The 25,033-nt window shown below is 39.0% G+C and overlaps 2 protein-coding genes across 2 annotated transcripts in view; one reads left to right on the top strand and one right to left on the bottom strand.

Annotated features, from left to right (window-relative positions):
• LOC121632194 overlaps window positions 1-8,623 on the bottom strand; it is a 16,837-nt gene extending 8,214 nt beyond the window's left edge. Inside the window, exons 1-14 of the mRNA XM_041973439.1 lie at window positions 8,499-8,623; window positions 6,217-6,358; window positions 6,008-6,111; window positions 5,878-5,920; window positions 5,441-5,764; window positions 5,221-5,288; window positions 4,982-5,047; window positions 4,700-4,846; window positions 4,559-4,591; window positions 4,330-4,449; window positions 4,164-4,202; window positions 4,013-4,069; window positions 3,810-3,863; window positions 2,900-3,380 (exon numbers count right to left, since the gene is read on the bottom strand). Coding sequence (XP_041829373.1) covers window positions 2,900-3,380; window positions 3,810-3,863; window positions 4,013-4,069; window positions 4,164-4,202; window positions 4,330-4,449; window positions 4,559-4,591; window positions 4,700-4,846; window positions 4,982-5,047; window positions 5,221-5,288; window positions 5,441-5,764; window positions 5,878-5,920; window positions 6,008-6,111; window positions 6,217-6,322 — 1,642 coding nt within the window. The 5' untranslated portion in view covers window positions 6,323-6,358; window positions 8,499-8,623. The remainder of the gene's footprint in view (window positions 1-2,899; window positions 3,381-3,809; window positions 3,864-4,012; window positions 4,070-4,163; window positions 4,203-4,329; window positions 4,450-4,558; window positions 4,592-4,699; window positions 4,847-4,981; window positions 5,048-5,220; window positions 5,289-5,440; window positions 5,765-5,877; window positions 5,921-6,007; window positions 6,112-6,216; window positions 6,359-8,498) is intronic.
• A 9,180-nt stretch (window positions 8,624-17,803) lies between these two features.
• LOC121632193 (myosin-7-like) lies at window positions 17,804-22,867 on the top strand. Its single transcript, XM_041973438.1, has 4 exons — window positions 17,804-17,944; window positions 18,487-18,555; window positions 19,762-19,848; window positions 22,649-22,867. Exons 1-4 carry the CDS (start codon window positions 17,804-17,806, stop codon window positions 22,865-22,867), a joined length of 516 nt encoding a protein of 171 aa, XP_041829372.1.
• Window positions 22,868-25,033: the final 2,166 nt, after the last annotated feature.

Genomic DNA, 25,033 nt, shown 5'->3' with positions numbered 1-25,033 from the left:
CAAAATGCTGGAGTCCCTCTAATAGGCTTAAGAAATCTAAAACCGTCATCTACATCCAACAACTGCTTCAAGGACTCCTCCTTTTCTACGCTCACCTCACCTCCTTTACCTTTTCTTAATGCTATACTTACTTTGGAAACAACCTGATCTACCTCAGACATGTACTGAGCAAAGAAAATATACTCTACATTCTGAGCAAACCTTCTATCCGCATGTAAAATTCGGTTATTAAAATAACGGCACAACGACAAATTATATACACGGCTTTCATGATACATATTACGACCTCGAGGAAACAACACTGGGAAACACCTTGCTTCATTTTCTCGATCTGTCAACAACTTAACTGGATTATTACCCTCAGCTGGTGCAACATTAACTATACTGTCAAAATACTGATCTAGAACTTCCTGACCAATATCTACAGGCATCAGACACGTATCTGAAAACATGCAATGTTGCTGTCGATCATGCAGCAACTCATCATCTTCTACATCATCCCCAGTACTCTCAACTACTTCTGCGTTGTCCTTCTCTTCATCCTCAGGATGCTCTAAGACACTCAACTCATTAACCCATTCCTCATTAAAATCTATGTCTTTATAAAACTTATTTGATTGCTTTAAAAAACGTAAAGCTTGCCTAATATGCATTGTATCCACAAACTCATACTGATAATGGCCTTTATAAGTTAACTTACGTTTTAATTTTACTGCCAATAAAGAGCCCTCCATATTTGATCGGGGCAACATTTTAGATGTTTGAACTACATTCGATGGAACGCAGGTTACTGGTCCATGAACTCCATTTTGGCCACCTTTAGGTAATGCAAGCATTTTCATGAACGGAATATTTAAAGCAATCAAATGTTGTTCTAACCTATTCAAACAAGCCAATTCTGGGGGAACTGGATCAACTACCAAATTATTTGTTACACTTTCAGCAGGCATTTGCTCATGTGAAATTTTATGATGACAAGTGTAACAAATCCAAAGATGCCCTCTACTTGACGCCATTATCTGACATGGCTGAACACAATCCTCCCTACATTCATGTAAATAGTCGGTTCTAATACACCTATCTGCTAAAGAAGCTATGGCCGCAGTCTTGTTATAAGCTTCCTTTCTACAACTCAACACCTGATGTGGAAACAACAGCCTGAAACACACACAACAGATATACTCAGGACCATGTTCAACTTTGTTTAAAAACCTCTCAGTGAAGAACTCAATATTCTGTGTTTTGTCTTTTTCTTTAATTTCTTGCCTCTTTGATTTCACAACTCTTTTGACTATTTCTCTGTGACGCGCATCTTTTGCATATTTTATTTTGCTTTGGTCCATCACGTATTTTCGGTGACGCGCATCTTTTGCATACCTTATTTTGCTTTGGTTCTTCACGTATTTTCGGTGACGCGCATCTTTTGCATACTTTATTTTGCTTTGGTCCTTCACGTATTTTCGGTGACGCGCATCTTTTGCATACTTTATTTTGCTTTGGTCCTTCACGTATTTTCGGTGACGCGCATCTTTTGCATATTTTATTTTGCTTTGATCTTTAACGTTATCTCGGTGACACGCGTTTTGTGCATATTTTACTTTGCTTCGGTCTTTCACATTTTCACGGTGACGCGCATCCAATGCATATTTTATTTTCCTTTGCTCCTTCAGGTTTTGTCGGTGATGTGCATCTGTTGCATATTTTCTTTTATTTATATTCCTACTTTGGGTTTTTTTCATTACTTTCTTATATTTAGAAATATATAAGCCTCTGTCGCGCTCTATGTCCTTTTTGCAAACTGACGTGTCACTTTCGGATGAAACATCTCTAATTAAATCTTTGCCTGACAATCTAGTACGATACGATTCTGAAACATTTAATTTACAGTACTCATAACAACTTTCTAGTTTGGGTTCTTTAACGCAAACTACAGTTTCATAATGACTACCAAGGCAGTTTTCTAAATAAATGGATTTTTCTGACACACAACTGCTACTGCATCCATACTTTAACCAGCGACCACCAATAAATGTAAAGACATGAATACCCAATAAATCTGCTGTGGCTTGTATTTCTAATTCTGTTGCCCAGCTGCTAACGTAACGCATTTTTGATTTGTCTACGTAATCTGCCACAGAGGAATAACCTTCTCTCAAACTAGTTTTGTATTTCAAATCATTTTTCACTAAATATTTAACAACCGCTCTCCTAATTTTGATGTGATGCTTTTGTGTGCCACTCACTGCCTGAGAAACAGCCCTAAAATAGCAGCTACCATCAGCAACTATGTCTCTATTTTGGCACGGAACGCCTAATTCGCCGACACGAGTAGAGGCAGAGCTATTTACACTTTCATACTCTATATTTAATTTGGTACACAAACTTTGACAAGTATTTTCACAGAGAGGGTTAAACATAAGCTTTTCATGTCCTTCACTGACCACTTCCACATCTGAACTAACCTGCCGACTTAACAGAACCTGTTCCTCAACAGCAAACTCATCATCTGAAACAACCATCGAATCATTAATACGACCTTTCTTTGGCGTATGTTTAGATGGGCTGGAAAGGCCAACTTCATCACAATCTGCTGACAGCTGACGTTTTGCACGTTGCTTATTGCCATCATCAGATTCACCAACAAATAAGCTACTCGACACATCACACTCCCTACTGACATCAACGCCATTTATTTCAAAAGGCTTGCTACTACCACCAAACATCACTGCCAAACAACTAAAGTGATCAAACACTTCCCTTATGGAACCAAAGTACAAAACTACACTGGTACCATTAACATCCACCATGCCAGTAGCACTGCGTGAATGAGAATCAACTACAGCAAACCTACCACTAGCAGAAATTACAGCACATGTATTTGAACACAAGGTCAAAAGACATGTCTGGTACTGAGATAAAATCCTTTCCAGCCCATGTTCTAGAGTCACAAATGCTCCACACTCAATGAACTCTCCTTCAGTCACAGTGACATCACCACTGACAGTCTCAGGGAACGCAAACTTAAAGTTCTGCCAGTATAAAACGTGCTCTTTCGGCAACTCTGGGATCATCAAAAAGTCTTCTCCTGGAGGAATTAGACCATGGTCCTTCAGATGTGTATAGAGCTGATCTCCTAACCACAGAGCTAAATCTAAATCTTCTGTCTTCCAATTGAACACACTAGACACCATATGTCTGGCCAAACTAACCAACCCTATCGCCATACACTGAACTCCCGGATTCCTAAACCGACTGTGCCCCTGGTGAACTGAACCCCTAACAACATCAACATTACCCATACTCACCTCACTTACCTTCGCAGTAGTTGCCTCATCTTCATCAGTAGAAGACAACACACCCGGGCTCTGTGTTGTCTCAACCTAACCATAAAGGATATCAACATGCAATGGGCTCTAATCACTGTCATGTGTAATAAACTGCTGTCTGTGCACTCACATTTGTTCTCTGTCATGCTGAGTATGTGCAAAATTGATACTTTAAAACAATTTAGCAAAACCCCTAAATCAGGGGTGGCCAACGTCGGTCCTCGAGACCGGTTTTACATGCATCCCTGCACCGACACACCTGACTTAAACTAATGAGTCATTGTGCAGATCCTTTTAGGCTGTAGGATTCATTTAATTTGAGTCAGGTGTGTTGGTGCAGGGATGTATGTAAAACCTGCAGGATTGTGGCTCTTGAGGACCGATGTTGGCCACCCCTGCCCTAAATACATCAAAAATGTGTTTTTTACTTAATTAACAAATGATATATACTTTACAGATATTGTTCATGTAAACGGTACTCACCGTCCTCTCGTCAGTGCGGCCAGAAGGGACCGGATGCCTGGACGTTGCCCCGACCTCAAGACAGAAATTGCAAAGACACATCTTCAGAGATGATACATACATATATATATGATACATGTATACATATATATACACATATACACACACAGACACACACACGCACATAAAAATACACAAATCTTAAGCACAATTACATTTCTTACCTTCTTCGACTCCAGAGCGGCCTTGGAGTCAGAAGAAATCCCTCGGCTGGATGCGGCCTCAAATAGAAAAGAAACGAAAACAAAGTTTATTTCACTTCACAAACACAGGAAAAATAATAAATACAAAGATTTATTTCCAAAATCTACTTACCCTTCGAGTCCTCTTGGAGTGGTGTTTCACACGCAGCGTCTGTCCAAAATGATATGGACACAGAACACATTTAGCGTTATAGAAGTCTATCGTTAATCATTTAGACTTTCAGAATAAAACATTTTATGATAACTCCTAAACACATGTTTGTCTGGATGCAATTTACCTTTGGCGGTGAAACACCAGCAAAGTCAGCAGGAGATGTCAGATTTGATGGAGAAACCTTCTCCATCTCCTCCAACATCTCACTGCTGAACAGCACAGGATTCAGGGGGATGCCAGCCGGCTAGAAATACAGAAACAGATATACACAAGCGTTGACTTTTACTGCTTTAACCATTTAACTTCCAGCAAATATTACACTTCATGTTTTTCTATACAAATATCATACGAACCTCCCGCTGAACTGCACTGCATCCTCCAGAGGACTGAAAGAGAAAAAATACATAGACAAAATAAACAAAGGGGATTTTGGTCTGTGAAAAATCAATCAAATGTGAGTCTGCCAGCTGTGACATTTCATGCCATATTATTACCTTGCCGCTCGGACCAACGACAGTCCACTCCTCGGGCCCAGGGCTGCGACGCACCCTCACCTCTCCCTTCACAACCACACGAGGAGTGAAGCGAGAAGGTGGGGATGGACGACACACCGGCGGGGCTGGCGGCACGGTCTCCAGTTGCTTCAATCAAAAAATAAAGACATAATCATTAACAATGTGCCTTTTCCACACTTGGTCAGCAGCCAGAATTACATCAAGTGAATGCTTGCATATATTTCATAGGACGATTTAACTGTTTAAAATTAAAAGGACAACCGTGTAAGCAACCGTCCACAGCAGCTGGGCGAAGATCTCCATGCCGACGTCATCACTCAGGTGGACCTACGAGGACGACATTCATGAAATGTATCTTTTTCCACAAAATCTCTCACTAGATACACACAGCTGTACACAGATAGTCTATCATCTCAAGATCAGAAGGTCCTGGATTCCATCTCAGCCTCTGACATGAACACGAGTGCAACAAACCATGACAAGAAAAATGCTCTACTTACACCATCGCGACTCCACAGGTTGAGACACTGCCGGGGGAAGTGGTCCGCGATGTGGAAGTACTTCACAGCTTTAACAAAAACACATAGCAGAGCTCTTTATGTTTGTAAAACAACAGAATTTATACATCTATATACCACTACACTGAAGATAAACTACAGCCTCATTTCTGATGTAATCTGCAATAAACATGCAACAGCGCAGGCACATATTTTCACGTACCCATGCGGGCTGCCACCCGGTGGAACTCCTGGCGGTAGAGCTCTTGCAGGGAGTCCTCAACGGTCAACCTCGGAGGAAAGTCCAGCACACACACCTTCGGCCAGCGACTGCAGACGGTGGCTAGGTACCGCTGGAAGTCTGCAGCCGCACGGCCGATGGTGTGCTTGGCGGTCAAGTCATTGCTCGGAGCCAAGACGCACACCAAGTCGGGATCCTGAGGCACCTCAGCATGAAGCACCTCAGTTCTCAACTCGGTGGCGCTTGCCCCCGGCGTTGACATGAACCCCCACGCCAGACGACCCTCAGGCAACCGCACGATGCCATCTAAAAGACAAAGAAAGTTTCTACTGTATTTATTTCTGTCTCTGTAACATTTTATAAAATACATTAATACAGTACATTAATACTTTGTTGAACATAAAAATATAAGTACATACCTGCAAGGCTTCGAAGATGGGAGTCACCAATAGCAAAAACCACCTGAATGAAAAGATGTTGGTATTTTTAGCACCGTGTATTGTTCACTTGGGTTTTCATTACGTTAGTATATTTCAAACACAGCATTACCTTTTTGCCGTGGGACTCCGACGGAAGAACCAACTTGTGCTGCCGCCCTGTGAGCACCGACACCTCCCACCTCCTCACCTTGTGCCGGTGCCCAGTGCCATGCGCTACAGACATACAGAAAAAAAACAGATCAGTACAATCACAGAATATGTGCACACTTGATTGTCAATCACTGAATCACAACCAATTAAAAATGCTTGGATACATACGTGCACAGCGGTCCATGGGAACCTGAGGAGAAACGTCAAGGGTCCGTCTGTCCGCAGCCCTCCTCCGAGCCGCCTGCGAAATCCTGAAGTTCTTCTTCCTCGGCATCTCTAGAAAAAAAAACAACCCACACACACACGCACCCTGGCGCACACACACAAACACACACCCAGTAGAGAGCAACACACCCACTCACACAAACAATCTTACACAAGTACTGGAAAACAGAGACAAAATAAGTTAGACTATATATATATATATATATATATATATATATATATATATATATATATATATATATATATACACATATATACATATACATATACATATGATAGATATTGATAATTACCAAAACATTTAAAAACATATATTTTAAGTATTAATGGTCTGGCCATTTTATGCAATTGTGCAATAGGGTTGTGCATCTTCACAGTCCATCATGTACTTTAAAACTACAGTTATTACTTCCTCCTAACCAATCACAAACGGAGACCCAGGCATGTTCTATCATCAAGCCATACCCCTCTCAAAACACAACAGACATGTGAATGAATGATGTGGGACTCCACAAGACCAAAGAAAAGGTAGTTCACACACATTTATGGATAATGAAAAAGGAGCATAATCAGTATGGAGGACGTAAAGTGACACAATGAATTAATTAAATATATCATCCAATAATTATTTAAACGTGTCATTAAATAATGAAAATGATAATTAAACACATAAATGTGTTATTAAATGTATCATTAATTAATTAAAATACAAATGAATATATGTAAAACATTTATAATTATTTAATAAATAATTATATGTATATTTAATTATATTGCCACTGAGTAATGCATGTAACACAGAATGATCGAACCACGAACTTGTATGTCACACCTCACTAATCTAAGTGTAATAACTATCATGATAAAGAATTTTAGCAGAGGGAATCACCCCATTATCACAGTAAAAATGGCCTTAAATGTTTAGCAAATAAGGAGCTTAAATCAGAAACACACCGCAATAAACCAGCAAACATGATCCTAAAAAAACATATAACACCAGAGAAATAAATAATGAAATAGAGAAATAATTATATGTTTTTACACATATTCATTTGTATTTTAATTAATTAAAGATACATTTAATAACACATTTATGTGTTTAATTATCATTTTCATTATTTAATAATACATTTATGTATGTCATTATCATTTTCATTATATAATGACACATTTAAGTAATTATTGAATGATATATTTAATTAATTCAATTGTGTCACTTTACGTCCTCCATAAATCAGAAGTGGCAAATTCATTATTAAATTATATTGCCACTAAGTAATACATGTAACACAGAATGATCGAACCACGAACTTGTATGTCACACCTCACTAATGTAAGTGTAATAACTATCATGATGAAGAATTTTAGCAGAGGGAATCACCCCATTATCACAGTAAAAACGGCATTAAATGTTTAGCAAATAAGGAGCTTAAATCAGAAACACACTGCAATAAACCAGCAAACATGATTCTAAAAAAACATATAACACCAGAGAAATAATTATATGTTTTTACATGTATTCATTTGTATTTTAATTAATTAAAGATACATTTAATGTATGTGTTTAATAATCATTTTCATTATTTAATAACACATTTATGTATGTCATTATCATTTTAATTATATAATGACACATTTAAGTAATTATTGAATGATATATTTAATTAATTTATTTGTGTACCTTTACATCCTCCATAAATCAGAAGTGGCAAATTCATAATTAAATTATATTGCCACTGAGACATGTAACACAGAATGATCGAACCACGAACTTGTATGTCACACCTCACTAATGTAAGTGTAATAACTATCATGATAAAGTATTTTAGGAGAGGGAATCACCCCATTATTACAGTAAAAACGGCATTAAATGTTTAGCAAATAAGGAGCTTAAATGAGAAACACACCGCAATAAACAAAGCAAGCAGAAACATGATCCTAAAAAAAAAAAAAAAAAAAAAAAAAAACACCAGCTAACCTAGCTTGCTTCTCCTAAATATATATCCTTGGGATTTATTTTACTAAATATTCGATTGCTTTGGACAGTAGTGTTAACACATTATTATTTTAGTTCACTTTAAATAATAATAATAGTGATAAACTATCGTTTTAATGCAGAGTATTTAACAGGTTACAACACGTCACATTAATCCACTTCGACCTGCTGTAAGCTAACACGGTGTAGAAAAAAGTTTCTTTTCCATTAATAAAAATCTTAAACTTACCAAGCAAAGCCACAAACACGTCCGAGAAGCTGAATAGGTTGTCCTGGATCGAAAAGGTCGAAGTTTGCTGGATAAATCCACAAGAGTGCAAAAGTTTTTCAGTCTGCTGTGAACTAGACGTGTTGTCCGATCAGAAGCTGAGCTGAAAAGACCGAGCCTCGTTTACAGACACACAAAATGTCCGACGGAAAATGCATCTTTCAAAAATCATCCAATCAGAGTTATGATCCTTGTCAACACGCAGTCACTTGGTTCGTGTAGCCCCTAAAAGCCATGCGCATAAAGTCCGTTTTGATTTGACAAATAGACACGAAGACCGGGAGAGAATTGCGGTGTGGAGGTCCTAACAGTGCAAGAAAAAAAACAAAGAGGCTGATTAAACAAAACTCCGCAAAAAATGGATAAACAAAAAAGAAATAATAACATACAATATAAGGAAATATTTTTTAGGTTGCTGTGGTGACTGCAGGTAGTCACGTGATCTGCGGCAGTGTAATGTTTTAGATTACATTTTACCCCACTTTCAGGTCCTCAACTTGGACAAGTGGCTGCAGATGCTTCGAATGATGACATGCCATTTTATTACCCTAATGTATAGAAGGCAACACTATTATATCACTATATAATACCTAATACCATTCACTTTTTCTTATGTGAGCTTAATAATAATTACATCTGTAACCCTGTTTATTGTTCGAACCATAAAACTAAATAAATAAAACTATTGTTAAATATGAACTGACATAAGCAGAATAACTGAATAATTAATATTTTTTTTTACAATCACATCTTTTTTTTTTTTTTTTAACTAATATTATGACTTATATCCAGCAGGACCAAGCTGTCTTTTCATTAATCTTGCTGTTGAGGCATTGTCTGTTAAAGGATGTGTGGTGTGTGTCTATGTATGTACACACATGTATACACACACACACTAAAAACTGCTGGGTTCAAAAAGAACCCAATCTTAACCCTGCTGCTGGGTCAAATATGGATCGACTCAGCACTGCTTTATTTTAAATCAGCAGGAATGGGTTATGTTTTGGACCCAGCACATTGGTTAATATTTTCTACTCTAAAAATGGATTAAAATGACCTGGCTGTATAGTTATATGTATATATATATATATATATATATATTAAAATATGGGTTATTAAACTACTAACAATTGGTTTAAAATGACCCAATATATTTATTTTAAATCTGCCTTTATAAATGGAATATAATAATAAAACACGTTTCAGTCATTTACTGGAAAACAAGGCACATGATCTCAATTTGTAAAAAGTGCAGAAATACAATGGAAAAAACTAAAATGAAAAAACATAATAGCTATTTAATATCTGGTCCTCTTCAGCTGATTTACAACGCAAATGTTCTGAAACACTCATCGAATGTACTCAAAAGAGATGGGTCTTCAATGGCTGTACTATATATATATATATATATATATGTATATATATACATATACATCCCTTAAATCCACAACAAAACTGTGGATTTAAGGGAATGAGGAAGCTTCTATGCATCATTTATTTAATGTCATCCACTAACATTTTCTCTCTATTGAAGCAAAACTGTAATTTTTCTAGTGTCTTTGGGCTTCATACAGTAGTTTGACTGTTATTTCTCTATCAGCAGTGTCAGCTTGTCACTAATTTTCTACTTCTTATGACTGAGTGAATTGTCCATGACACTAACTGCACAATGATTTGTGATGGTTAGCTCATATCTGCAAACAAATACATGGGATCTTCACCAAAGATGACAGTATTCATACTTGTTAGGTCCTTAACACATGAAAACACCTGTTGCCATGGAAATAGGTTCCCTCTGGATGGAGAGTTGAAGTGCTGGCTTCCTACTGTTTAGGACTCAGCTACCTCCATGTACATTATTTGAAATCAATCACACAGGTACACCGTGCTGAGTTAACCCATCTATGCCTGTCCCATGAAAAAATGGTAAGAAAAGTACACATTTTTAAATATGATTTGGCCCTTTAACAAAATGTAAATAATGGTATCTACCATTTATTACCATATGATATATTAAAAATAATATAATATGGTTTTCTCCTTCTGGGTATCTATTAGGGAACAGAGGACAAGTATGACATTGTGTTCAACAGGATTTTGAACAAACTTTATTCCTTAAATTGAAACAAACTGTCTCAGAAATGAGAAATGTATGTGACACATATGTCACGTCAGGCTCTTATGGCTTGAGGTAAAAAGGTGAATGACACGGGTGGCGGGGGCCAGGAGGCTCGGACCCGATGGATGCCGCTTGCGGCTTTATTAGGGTCCGAGCCATACAAAGTATGGCAAGGCCCTATTGTAGTTGAAATGTTTAGTCTTCTCCTCCTTCTAAGCATTTCGACGCCAAATTTGACCCCCTAAACACCCATGAAAAGTTGTGAAACTTGGCACACACCTCAAGTCCCGCGTAACTCGGATATCATAAGGTCCGCATACTATTCTATGCAAAATTGGCTCAACAGCGCCACCTAGAGTCACCAAAAATCACCACATGAATGGGGCCCCGGAAGTCTACTTCAACGTAGGAAGACGAAACTCGGCACACACGTGGAACACCCCGTGTTGACCAAAAAACTCAATGTAACACCTGTCGCCATGGCAACGGGGTGCCCGCCATCTTGGCGTGTGCGGCCATTTTTGGGCCATTTTTTCAACTTTACACACATCGTATTTGAACGAACTAGTCTGAGGGGATTCGTGCGATTGACTCCAAACTTGGTGGGAAGCTTCCTGACAAGTTGGGGACCAAACGCTATTCAAATCTTTCTAATAGCAGAAAGCATGTTACCGTGGCAACAGACGGAAAAACGCCTTCTCGCCATGAAACACAGTTTGCTCATATCTCCATAGAAATACCTGGGATCTGCACCAAAGTTAACAGTATTCATACCTGTGACACCCCAAGTCCAGCAAAGAAGTCAATCGAACACCTGTTGCCATGACAACGGCGTGCCCGCCATCTTGGATTTAATTGCCATTTGAACGAACTAGTCTGAGGGGATTCGTGCGACAGACTCCAAACTTGGTGGGAACGTTACTGAGAAGTTGGGGACCAAACGCTATTCAAATCTTTCTAATAGGAAAAAGCCTGTAACCGTGGCAACCGACGGAAAAAGCCTCCTCACCATGAAACACGGGTTGATCATATCTCCATAGAAATACACGGGATCTGCACCAAACTTCACAGTATTCATACGTGTCACACCCCAAGTCCAGCAAAAAAGTCAATTGAACACCTGTTGCCATGGCAACGGTGTACCCGCCATCTTGGATTTCACTGCCATTTGAACAAACTAGTCTGAGGGGATTCGGGCGACCGACTCCAAACTTGGTGGGAACCTTCCTGACAAGTTGGGGACCAAATGCTATTCAAATCTTTCTAATAGGAAAAAGCCTGTAACCGTGGCAACCGACGGAAAAAGCCTCCTCGCCATGAAACACGGGTTGATCATATCTCCATAGAAATACATGGGATCTTCACCAAACTTCACAGCATTCATACCGGTTGGGTCCTTAACGCGTTACACCACCTGTTGTCATGGCGACATCGGGTGGCGGGGTCCAGGCAGCTCGGACCCGATGGATGCCGCTTGCGGCTTTAATTATTATTATACTTCTAAGCACTTCCAGGCCAAATTTGACCCCCTTAACACCCATGAAAAGTTGTGAAACTTGGCACACAGGTCAAGCCCGGCGAAAATTGCAATATTCTTAGGTCCTCATACACTTCAATGCAAAATTGGCTCAACAGCGCCACCTAGAAAAAAATGAAATCCCCAAATGAATGGGGTCCAAAAAGTCTACTTCGACGTCGGAAGACGAAACTCGGCACACACATCTACCACCCCGAGTCGACCAGAAAACTCAATAGAACACCTGTTGCCATGGCAACAGGGCGCCCGCCATCTTGGCGTGTACGGCCATTTTTTTGCCATTTTTTGCACTTTACACACATCGTATTTGAACAAACTAGTCTGAGGGGATTCGTGCGACTGACTCCAAACTTGGTGGGAAGCTTCCTGACAAGTTGGGGACCCAACGCTCCTCAAATCTTTGTAATAGCAGAAAGCATGTTACCGTGGCAACCGACGGAAAAACGCCTTCTCGCCATGAAACACGGTTTGCTCATATCTCCATAGAAATACGTGGGATCTGCACCAAACTTGACAGGATTCATACTTGTGACACCCCAAGTCCAGCAAAGAAGTCAATCAAACACCTGTTGCCACGGCAACGGGGTGCCCGTCATCTTTGATTTCACTCCCATTTTAACGAACTAGTCTGAGGGGATTCGTGCGACTGACTCCAAACTTGGTGGGAACCTTCCTGACAAGTTGGGGACCAAACGCTCCTCAAATCTTTCTAATAGGAAAAAGCGTGTAACCGTGGCAACCAACGGAAAAATGCCCTCGCCATGAAACACGGTTTGCTTATATGTCCATAGGAATACGTGGGATCTGCACCAAACTTGACAGGATTCATACTTGTGACACCCCAAGTCCAGCATTGATGTCAATAGAACACCTGTTGCCATGGCAATGGACTGCCCGCCATCTTGGATTTCACTGCCATTTTAACGAACTAGTCTAAGGGGATTCGTACGACTGACTCCAAACTTGGTGGGAACCTTCCTGACAAGTTGGAGACCAAACGCTCCTCAAATCTTTCTAATAGGAGAAAGCGTGTTACCGTGGCAACCGACAGAAAACGCCTTCTCGCCATGAAACACGCTTTGCTTATATCTCCACAGGAATGAATGGGAACTGCACCAAACTTGACAGTATTCACACACGTTGGGTCCTTAACGCGTTACACCACCTGTTGTCATGGCGACATCGGGTGGCGGGGTCCAGGCAGCTCGGACCCGATGGATGCCGCTTGCGGCTTTAATTATTGTTGTTGTTGTTTTGATTATTTATATTTGTTTAGTTTGTCTTTCAGTTGCTTTCTTGTGTTACTCGCACATATTTGCAAAAAAAAGCATTAATTCATGGCTGCACCAGATTGAGCGTTATGCTCATTTTAAATATGTGGCTATGTGGTCATTGCCTGTGTTCCACCAATTAAATGTTAAATCTTTATCATTGAGATGAATTTTTTTTGCTGGAGAATTCCTAAGTATAGAGATGTAAACTCAAATGGAAAATCAATGTTTTATACACCTTCTGCCAAAAAAGGAACAATACCAGAAGATGTGACAATGGTTTGTCTCTACACTGTCTCCAACATACCGATGAGTTGGTGTCTCTTCTGAACTGGAGTGATGAAAAATCTAATAAAGTTTTTGCAGCAAAACTCCTTCTATTGTGTTGAATTTGAGGTTTTCTTTTGTATCTCACATAAGTGTTCCCATATGCATTTCCCATATCTGTTTCACATGGAGTGAGTTACTGTCCCTTTGTTGCAGACCCCTGTGAAGTTTTGATTTAGTTCTTTGGTTTAAGCCCCACTCCTGGAACTGCTGGTCAGGTACATCTGGTGGAAGGGACTGAAAGAGGTACAACAGCCGTGACAGAATAACCATTAATTACCTGCAGGGTCGCTCTGGCGTTATCTTGAGCTTGTAAACCCCGTCTGATCGAGGCTAATGATTAGTGGTAAGAGTCCCTCAAGGCGTTTGCCTTCTGCTGTCCAGGACTATGCGGTTTGTTTTTTTCTGTGTGAATCTTGCAAGTCTCCCAGTCTCAGTCTGATCCTCGGAGTTCGATGTGTGTTCAGATTCAGAAATGGGTGTAAGGCGGTTTGGCTTTAATTTCCTATCTGATCTAATGTGTCCCACCTCGTGTTTCTTGGGTGTTTGGTTAGATAGGGAGCATATGGTAAGGGCTGGAGCGATATTTGGTGTAAATTTCTTATCTGCTCTAATATGTCCCACCTCGTCTTTGTTGGATGTTTGTACAGATGTTTTATTTTCAGAAATTGGTGGAAGGCGGTTTGGCGTTAATTTCCTATCTGATCTAATGTGTCCCACCTCGTGTTTCTTGGGTGTTTGGTTAGATAGGGAGCATATGGTAAGGGCTGGGGTGATATTTGGCTTTAATTTCTCATCTGCTGTAATATGTGTCACCTCGTCTTTTTTGGGTGTTTGTACAGATGTTTTATTTTCAGAAATGGGTGAAAGGCGGTTTGGCTTTAATTTCTTATCTGATCTAATATGTCCCACCTCGTGTTTCTTGGGTGTTTGGTCAGATTGGGGGCGTATGGTAAGGGCCAGAGTGATATTTGGCTTTAATTTCTCATCTGCTGTAATATGTGTCACCTCGTCTTTGTTGGGTGTTTGTACAGATGTGGTTCGTTTAGAAATGGGTGTAAGGCGGTTTGACAGTAATTTATTTTCCAGTTTGAGCCGTCTCACCTCCTCTTCCAGTTCAGCTTTCTCTTCTTGAAAGTTCATCTTCTCGCTCCTGAATCCATCAATTATATGGGTTTTTCTCTTTAAATCCTTCTGATATACTCTTATATCCAGCATAGCCCGTTGGAGTCTCCCCGCCGTTTCGTCAGGCCGCCGGGAAAGTTTCAATTCCAGGTTTTCATTCTCACTTTTCAGTTTTGAAATTTGGGCATCTTTCTCTCCCAGCAGTATATTTCGTTGGATGAGGAGTGATTTCAAATGTTCAGAACAGCGGATCTTGAGTTGTTGCATCTGAATAAGATCGTTTTTTTCAAGACATCCTGCACAGATGTTTTCTCTTTCAAACATCAATGGTTCCTCCTCCTCCTGCATTTCTGTAGTTAATGGCATCTGTCTTTTGATCTCCTCTCTTAAGACACGAATTGTATCATATTGCTGATTTAATCTTCTCTCATATTTTATAATCGTCTCTCTGCAGTCTTGTACTTCCCTGGTGAGCTCCTCATTTTCAGATTCAGTCCTTTTCAAGATTCTCTTTGTGTTGTTTAGTTCATCAAGATGTGGAAACGGCATTTTCTTCAGGTCTTTCATCTTCTGCTTTTTCTGAATAATCTGTATTTTAAGATGATCATTTTCACGTTTCAGTGATTCCTGATCTCGATCTTGTGTCTTAAAATCATTAATTAGTTTTGTGTTAATTTTCTTCAGCTTTTCACATTCAATTTCAGCGTTTTTGAGACTGTTTTCTGCAGCAGACAGCTTTGATTTATAGTCAGCGATCGTGCGTTGGTGCTCTGTCGACTGACTATCGAAGCGTTGATCGTAGCGTTGATTGATGTCTTTTTCTTGAAAAAGCTGTGTCTTCAAACTATCAATTTCATCATCTTTTTCTTTGGTTATATGTGCTATTTTCTTGTCCAAGTTAGCATTTTGACGAGTGAGTTTCTGTACTCTCCTAATAAGATCTTTGAAAGAAATATGTTCGAATTCCATATCTATCTTTTTGTCCTGTTCTGTAGAATTTTCTTCTTCAAATAAAACTTATGTGAATATAAGCTCAGCTTGATAAAACCAGAATAACTGGGTAACTTCTGACTTCTAGTGGAAGGTTTAGAATGATTTGTCCTGTCGTCAGTTCGGTAATAAAGGCTTTCTTTCGGTGACGCCACAGGTCAAGATTCTTCAAAGCACGCGCATGCGCGAAACGTTGCGTCACCACTACATCACGTATGGATCAGCTGAAGCTCACGTGACTGACGTACTGCAGGATCAACATATCAGAATGCGCAAGCGCAGTGTCTCAGCGTCTTGCGGATGATGAGAGACATCAATAAGAGGGGATGAACCTCGGTTGGTCCAACTATACTATTATTATTATCATTTTTATTATTACTGTTATTATCATAATTATTATTACTAATATTCAGTATTATGAAGATACAATATGGAGAATAGCGAGACAAGAAGTTACATCTGTCAAACTAAAATATATGTTATACAAAAATATTACAAATAATAAAATATTTCTTTGTCATATTTTACTTGTTATAATTTTTTCTCTTTAACCCCCCTGTTTTCTTAGTCCACTTTTCTCTTCTTGATAAACTTTGACAGAGACATCGTTCTTCGTCCAGACTGATGGTCCTTCTGACACTTTCAGAGCTCTGGTTTCCTTTACCTTTTTTCCTAGCGGAGTTTTTACAAATGCCCGCCCTACTCTGCTTCTGATTGGCTCTAACGTCTCAAAACTCTGTGTACTGATAGGTTGCTGGTTCCTGTCATTTATAGCAATCCTCCGCTCGTGTCCTGCTTCTTTCAGACAGAGGGTTAGGTGACCATACAGTCTAGTCCAGCTCATTTATAACCGCAAATGTTAGGCGACCTTTTGAAAAATGACAACTTATAATTTTTGAATGCTATCTATTATAGGAATTGTTACTTTTTTAAGAGCCACATTTTTATTTCTGTTTTTAGGTTTTAAAATAAAAAACATACAACTTTCTAAAAGACGATAGGCAGACTTTCATCTATGGGATGTAGATATTTGTGGAAAATGATTTATTAAAAATAATAAATAAATATAAAAAAGCCCATAGTTTCCAACCTAATTACAAGAAAATCAAATTAAAATATATTACTGATAATGTCAGTGTCATTATGTTGTGGAAATTCAATGCACCTATCAAATGAAGAAAACTGAATAATTGCTCAAAACCAGCATTTATTATATTTATATTAAAAACATTAGTTCTTCAGTATTTTTTGCCACGTATTAGGAGCCATTGTGGAAGTTCCAGAGACCCACATATGGCTCTGGAACCGCAGGTTGCAGACCCCTGGTCTAGTCACAGATGGTGGAGACGCACTGCTTTGGGCAAGACGGCAAAACTTGGCGAACATAAAGAGTTGTTATCACTAAAATGTCGTCAATTATATCCAGGGATATTTTATTTCACATTATAAACAAAACAGTTTGTGAACCTTGAACTTTAATTCCCAACTCTCTTTCAAATCTCTATCTGTTTTTAAAATGATTCATCAAAGATTCTTTTAATTTTGTTTCTTTTCTGTGTATCACCTTCATGTCGTTACAGGATGGCATTGCAAACTGTAATACACACAAAGGCTTCAGTCCTCTACAGCAGACTGCCACCTATTCAGATTAATGTGGTGGCAACCAAACCCCAATCCAGAGTCCTTTCATGGGACTTTTCCAAAGACTCGGTCACTCCCATGGTGACTAAAATGAACAAATTGGCTGTGATCAGCGATGGCAACATCATTACCAAAATTGTATTATTTGAGGAGTTCTCAGGGAGAGTAATTGAAGGCAGGAACTACCTCATGAGGGGATATTCCCTAAGAGGAACCCCCCCCATACACTATTTTAATTACTAATAAAACACAGCTCATGCGCAGCTCTCCAGTGACTGTGCCTGAACATTTGATGCATCAGGCGACTGCTCTAATTGACCCACCCTCCAGGAAGATCCACCTGAGGGAGTTCGGGCAGGTACAGGGTCATGTGACCGTGGAAGGAAGGGTCATTGAAGTAAGTTTTCAAACCACAATTGAAAAAGGTTGTGTACAATAAATTTAATCCACATTACAACTTCTATCTATTTATCTGCTTATTGGGCAATGACCACATTTGTACACTTCATTGTACATACAAAATGCTTTTGCATGAGTTCTCCTCACCAACCATCAAAGGTCAGGCTACATTCCAACTACTTCAGTGAGATCAGTCTTCAGCATAAAACATTGGAAAAAAACTGTTAGTACTGACCACTTTCTACTGTATAACCTGTTGTTTTAGGAAAAAGTATCCAAGTGTTAAAGTCTTGTAATATCCTAAAATATTATAATCTTTTCTCACTACAAAAATTCCTATTTCCAAGTATTGCCGGGTGTATTTTGTCCGTTTCATTAAATGATTGTACAAATAAGATATGAGCAATTTGGTTTTGTTTTTTTTAATGATTGTTGTAATAGTGCTTTATTGCTTCATCAGCTCTGATTGGCATAGTGTAATTGGATAAACAGTTGGATATGAATGGTGTAATTCATGCTTACCTTCATTTTTATATTTAGAGTTCAGCTCCCAAAAAAATTCTGCTGAGGATGGAGGAAATCCCGCTAAAGAACATAAAACTGCAACAGGTAAGTAGAGTCAATGTGAGGAAGAAAAGGACGGAGTCACTGGATCACATTAAACAGGATGCCCTTATCTTTGTTTTTACTGAGTGTAGCTGATAACGAGATTTCATTGTGCTCCAGAAATAAACTGATATGTTGAGTTGTGTATTACAAAGTACAGTGTGCTCGATGTTTTAGAAATAAAGTAGATGACCAGGAGCTTCATTTATCAAACTGTGCGTAGCAAAGAAAACTACAGGTGGTTGGTGTAGGAAAAAAGCAGCTGAATATCTCAGCATCCAACTGCCATGCAGGAGATCAAAGTTCAATTCCCACAGGGGTGAATCCCTTTGGAGAAAAGCTGCTAAATGACAGTAATGATGCTGGTAATTTAGTATTTGTTCTAATTTATAAAATAAATATGAACAGATACATCTGAGATTGATAGCAGTTTATTTAGTGTTACATAATATTTCTTTATAGTTGCTGGGTGCTCCAGCTGGGTGGGCGGTGCAGAGGGACACAATCAGCGCTATTAACCAGGTGGACAAGGAGTTGCAGAAAATAAAGATCGTCTTCACAGAAATTGGGACAAAAAAAAAAAATATTGTGTAAGACTAGCTAAATAAAAGGAAATCTAATTTTTGTTGAGACATTGTTACTTAGAGGTCTGATATATTAGAAACTTGATATTTATTCTTCTTGATATTTAGCACATTTCAGAGCATTTTCAATCAATTACTGGAATTTCTCATTTCACAATAAACTCACTGGACAGGTTGGAACGAAACTGCTGCACCGCTGCTCAGAAAGGAAGGTCTGGAGACATGAGACTTCCTTTCTGATAGATATTCTTATCTATCAAAAAATAAAAATGATTATAATATTTAGAAAAATATACAGTAAATAAAGAAACATTAATATTTCAGCACTTCATTTTTCTTAAATGCCTGGTTCTTTATGTTTGAATGAATGAATAAATCATCTTTGGAATGTACATTTGCTTTTTTTTTCTCCTAAGAACAAAGCAAAAAATGTGAAGTTCATAATTTATAGGTTATTTATGCTGTTATTGTACTGGTATGGCTAACAGGAAATCAGATTGCCCTGAAGATAGAACCCTACAATGAGTTTGACTCCCCTGATGTATATCTGTATGTCAGGCAGGTGTTTGGCACCTCTTACAGTGTGCAATGAAAAAAACATTAATGCTATGTTTTATGGTTACAGGAGGACACCCAGGTTGATGTCTCGCTCTGGAGGGAGGCTGCTCTGCTGGAGGTTGACTATGGGAAGGAAGTTTCCTTGAGCCACCTGGTCTTAAGCAAAAGCAGCAACAGCCAACACAATGCTGCTGGTAATTTCTATAATTTCCCTTAAATATGCATTTTTTAAAATGAGAAACGACAGACAGTCTCACACACAAACAGAGACACACAGACAGACACACAGAGTGAAAGAGACACCCAGACAGAGACACAGATAGAGAGAAAGATACACAGACAAAGAGACAGACAGACAGACAGAGAGAGACACACAAAGACAAACATACAGAGAGACACACATACAGAGAGACAAACACAGACAAAGACACACATACAGAGAGACACACACAGACAAAGACACACATACAGAGAGACACACATACAGAGAGACACACACAGACAAAGACACATGTCTGTCAGCTGTCCACAACAATGAGCTCCAGGAGGGAACGCGTCGATTTGGTGTTTAGTTTTCTTTTTGTTAGCGCGCACATTAGAGCACTATTGTATTTTCAACTCTGTTTAAGTTTTGCTTATTTAACATGTACGCGTTTCTCTTACTGGTGCTGGGGGAGCCATATGAACGCTTGGGGACAGAAGTGAGCACAACCATCAAAGCCAAGGAACAGGAAGTGCCATGGGCCTGTAATAAGACGGCTCCTTCCAGAGGGGAGATCAATTTCCTCCTTATTCTTTAAATATTTAAAGTAGTTGTTTTGGATTTTGAGTAGATTGCTTTCTTGTTTAATTTTGGTCATTCTTTTGTTTAAGTAATAATTGAACTAACTGTTTAGGTTTTGTCTCATTGTTCAATGTATTTCTTAGTATTTGATAACCCCTCATGTGTTTAGACTGGTATGATCAGCCAGTATTTAAGTTCCCCTTTGATTCATGTTTGTTAGCTCAGTTTGGTTCTTGTGTTAGTTTGGTTTCTTTCAGTTACATGTTAAACAGTTAAAGTTTTTCTGAGTTATTGTTATACCTTTTGTTTAGTTTTGCTCATTTGACCTCGTTTAAGGGCCCTGAAATGTTTTGTGAGTATTTTGTTTGGGTAAATAAAACCCATTCTTTTTTAAACCAGCTGTGTTCTTGTCCTTCACCAGCTTGGTCCCTCACATTCTAATTTGCAGATGATGGAGGCATCTGGATAAGAGGAAGGAATCTGTCATATATCAATCCAATCCAAAAAGCTTTGGAGGAAATAATTGCATCGGCAAATGATTGGTGTTTCAAAATCTCTATGGACAAAGCAAAATTCATGTTATTTGTGAATAAAAGAGAATACTAGATAAGAGAGCGAGAGAGTTAAGCAGCATATAATTGTAGGGAATGTGGCTGATGAGCAGCTGACCTGAAAAACTCATATTGAGAAACTTTGTGTGAAATGTGGAAGACTTATTAATGTCCTTCAGTGTTTTAGCAGGATCTGAATGGGGTTATTGTTAGTGATACACAGAGCCAGTGTAAGGTTCATCTTAAATTATGGCTGCGTAGCGTAAGGATCAGCTGCCCTGTGAGTGATAAAGAAGCTGGATGTAATTCAGGCAAAGGCCTTAAGAGTGTGCAGCAGAGCTTTTATTACTACTCCAGTATTCGCTCTGTTGATAGCAATGGGAGAACTTGCTGGTTGTGAAATACTTGAGGAAACAAGAACCTTAATAGGATTTAAAAGATGCTTCAACAAATTAGTAGTTTAACCCTTTACTGCCTAAATTTATTTACAATGATATAAAAAAGACATAAATCCAGTAAAAGCTAAAGAAAAATCAAAAAAGAAAACGACTGGGATGCGATAATATACAACTGAATATGAAATAAATGAAAAAATAGAGCAAATTAAATGAAATTATAAATAAAGACCAGAAGTGGTTTGTCACAGATTTGTGACAATAGGCATCAAGGTTTAGGGTGCCCACACTTATGCAGCCAGCTAACTGTACTGTTTTTTATTGTCATATTTTTCGCCTGACAGATTTGTTTATAAGTTGAATTGTACAGGTTATTGTTCACATTAAAGGTGGGAAAACATTTTAAATCATTTATTCTGGTTTCATTTCTTTCAAAAACCTGGAATTTGAACACTTTTTCTATCCACTGTAACCATCTGAGCCAAGGCAAAGCTTGTGTCAGGCATGGAGAAACTCCAGAACGAGGCTCTCTGCTGCAGACTGCTGGTCACTGAGCAGAGATGCAGCTCAATGAACAGACTGAAGACGCCAATCCGCTGTTTTCATCTTCTATAAACACTGTGTGACTCAGTAAGTCAGGCACAACTGGGCCCGTCTCTTGTCTCTGAAGGCGTAAAGAGGTGACCATTTTTTTTTTAAAGGAGCCCAACAGACTCTATATTACACCTCATTATTTCCCCACACATCCGTCTCTTTACTCAACAACTGTTCAATATGTAAAAACAACATCTGGAATTGTTGGATCATAAAACATTCTAATAAAAACTAATTTTATAACTTTAATTTTTAACTACTTGCTGCTTCAGATGAACTTCAACATGAAAATACAGATGAAAAGGTGGAAAGTTTTAGGAGTTTTTAAATAAATCTAAAAGTAAATTAACCAGCTGATCAGTCTGACATGATTTGACTCCTTCTTATCCCAACAAATGGTTTGCAAGCCACTGTTTCCACATCTACTCAAAAAGTCCTTGATTCACTCTCCTTTTTTATGACTTCCAACCAAAAACTATGCAAACATGATTACCACACAGTCTGATTTTACTTGGCAATAAACCTGATTCTGATTAATGTTACACACAACTATTGATTATATTTGTTATGTTGTGTTTGTAGATGCAGAGGCTCACACATGAATCAGTTTAACTTCCTGTCCTCATGCAGGCAGCCATGATGGCGGAGGAACTGAAGAAGGAACAGGACACCAGCAGCAGTCACCTGGAAAGGATGAAGAAGAATCTGAAGGCGTCTGTGAGAGATCTGCAGCACCGTCTGGATGAGGCTGAGAAGCTGGCTTTAAAGGGAGGCAAGAAGCAGCTGCAGAAACTATCACAGTCATCCTTATTTGAGACTCCTGGGGCTTCATTTATCAACTGTTCGTAAGCACAGAAGTGTGCGTAATGTGTGCGTATGAACATTTCCACGCAAAGTGTGGGATTTATCAACTTGTACTTGTGCTTAGGAAAATGTGCGTGGCACAGTTCTTACCATACGTAAGCACAAAACCTAGTGGTAGAACGGTAACACTACAACTAAAACGCACTGAGAGAGTCACAGTGTTCAGCAATCTGAAACCTCACGTTACCTAATAAAAGTTCTGAATTAGTGATGTCGTATATAATTTGAATAACTGGTGTACCAGGTTATAAGAGACAGCTGTGACAGAACAACCTGAAAAGAAAATTAATGTGCCATTGCTTATCTTGCGCTTTTGTAGCATTTGCAGCACCGTGCACTCTGCAGGGAGCGCGTTCATCTGTTAAGGTACCGCTTCCCCAAAAGCATCCTGTTTAATTGATGCTGCGATTTGCAACCCATGTTGGAGCGAGACACAAAACGCACCAGAGCCATCCCAGTGTACATCCCGCTCTGTCTACCCTGGGATTCTTGGCCTCCGGAACACTTCATCGGGAGATTGGAGACATGCAGCATTTTGCAACCAACACTAAGCAGACTTGTCCTGACAGTGTTGGATCATTTCTCTGGCCTCAACATACATCCATTTCACATACAGACCTCACGAAGAAGCCAAAATTAAACAAGGGGTTCAGCCATTGCAGGATTTCCAAACATAACTGGAGCCATAGATTGCATAACCATCTCAATAAAAGCACCTTAAAACAATGAATTCAGAAACGTGAAAAGGAAAAGTTTTCATCCAGTTAATGTCCAACTATTCTGCAATCCACATAAGTCTCTGTTAAACATTGTTTCCCGGTGGCCTGGAGGAACGCACGTCTGGTTTATTCTACAGATCTGCTCTGTGGGTGTGCGCCTCCAAGCAGGAGCTGTGAGGATGGCTGGCTGATTGGTGAGTGTTATATTTCAGATTAATTTCTGTGCTTCATTTTGTTTATTATAGCATTTCTGAAGGTGATCGGGGATATCCACTGAACCGTGGCTACTGACCCACGTGGCCAACCTGAGGACCCCGCAGGAGCAGACTCTGACTTTGATGTTAAACCATCCATCCATTTTCTGCCGCTTATCTGGAGACTGGTCGGCAGCTGCCTAAGCAGGGACACCCAGACGTCCCTCTCCCCGGCCACATTCAACAGCTCATCTGGGGGGATCCCGAGGTGTTTCCAGGCCAGCCGAGAGATGTAGTCCGTATATATACATATATATATATATATATGTATATATATATGTATATGTATATATATATATATATATATATATATATACATATACATATATTTTTAGTTAAGTAGAAGCGTAACAAAACCAAGTACATTTAAAACATGTTTGTTGAATGGTGACATTAAAATTCTGTAATCTTTGACGTTTGTAGATTTTTAAGGGGTTAATGAAGTGTGTACTGGCGGGAAAACAACAGAGCCTCAGACAGTGTTTTATTTCTATTTTTTTTTAATGCTGTCGTTACCGGTCAGTGACAACGTATACTGGAGTGTCCTATGAGTAATTTATATATATATATATATATATATATATATGCATTTTTATGTATACATTTTTTATATATACATACTATATATATGGGCGGGCTTTTCAATCATTTTTAGCCCTTGTACCTGCACATTTTCAGAGGTAATCACTTAGGGGCAGCATGGCTCAATGGGTAGAGTGGTCATCCTGCAGCCCAAGGGTTCGATCCCCAGCCGTTGAGCCCTGAGCAAGACACCAAACCCCTAATTCCTTCTGATGGGTCGTGGTTGAGCGCCTTGCATGGTAGCTTCCGCCATCAGTGTGTGAATGAATAAGGGATACACAACGTAAAGAGCTTTGGGTGCCTTGATAAAGCGCTCTATAAATCTAATCCCACAGTGAAACATCTTCAGAAACTGGTGATTAAATTCTATGATGTAATTTTCTTAAACATAAAGTTTGTTGTGTGTTTTTCTTCCAGGTGTCAAGAGAAATCCTAAATTCTGTTATAAAATTCGTGACACAACAGCCAGACGGGTAATCAGCCTTTTGTTTTATAACAGATTAATTCCATATATCACATACTAAGAAACGCTGCATCACATAATGTTGTTTATGTCCGCCTGCTGAATGGTTGCCTTAAGACTAAACATGAGAGCA

This window comes from Melanotaenia boesemani, chromosome 21, assembly GCF_017639745.1.
Source record: "Melanotaenia boesemani isolate fMelBoe1 chromosome 21, fMelBoe1.pri, whole genome shotgun sequence".
Classification (NCBI taxonomy): domain Eukaryota; kingdom Metazoa; phylum Chordata; class Actinopteri; order Atheriniformes; family Melanotaeniidae; genus Melanotaenia; species Melanotaenia boesemani.
Note: the sequence above shows the minus strand (reverse complement) of the source record. Positions and strands in the feature narration are given on the sequence as shown.

Excerpts from the sequence above, each read along its gene's own strand:
- LOC121632193 (XM_041973438.1), top strand. The coding sequence starts at position 17,804 with ATGCGCAGCTCTCCAGTGACTGTGCCTGAACATTTGATGCATCAGGCG. Across the intron at positions 17,945-18,486 it reads TGGAAGGAAGGGTCATTGAA|AGTTCAGCTCCCAAAAAAAT; the intron begins GTAAGTTTTCAA and ends TTTTATATTTAG. Across the intron at positions 18,556-19,761 it reads AGAACATAAAACTGCAACAG|GAGGACACCCAGGTTGATGT; the intron begins GTAAGTAGAGTC and ends TTATGGTTACAG.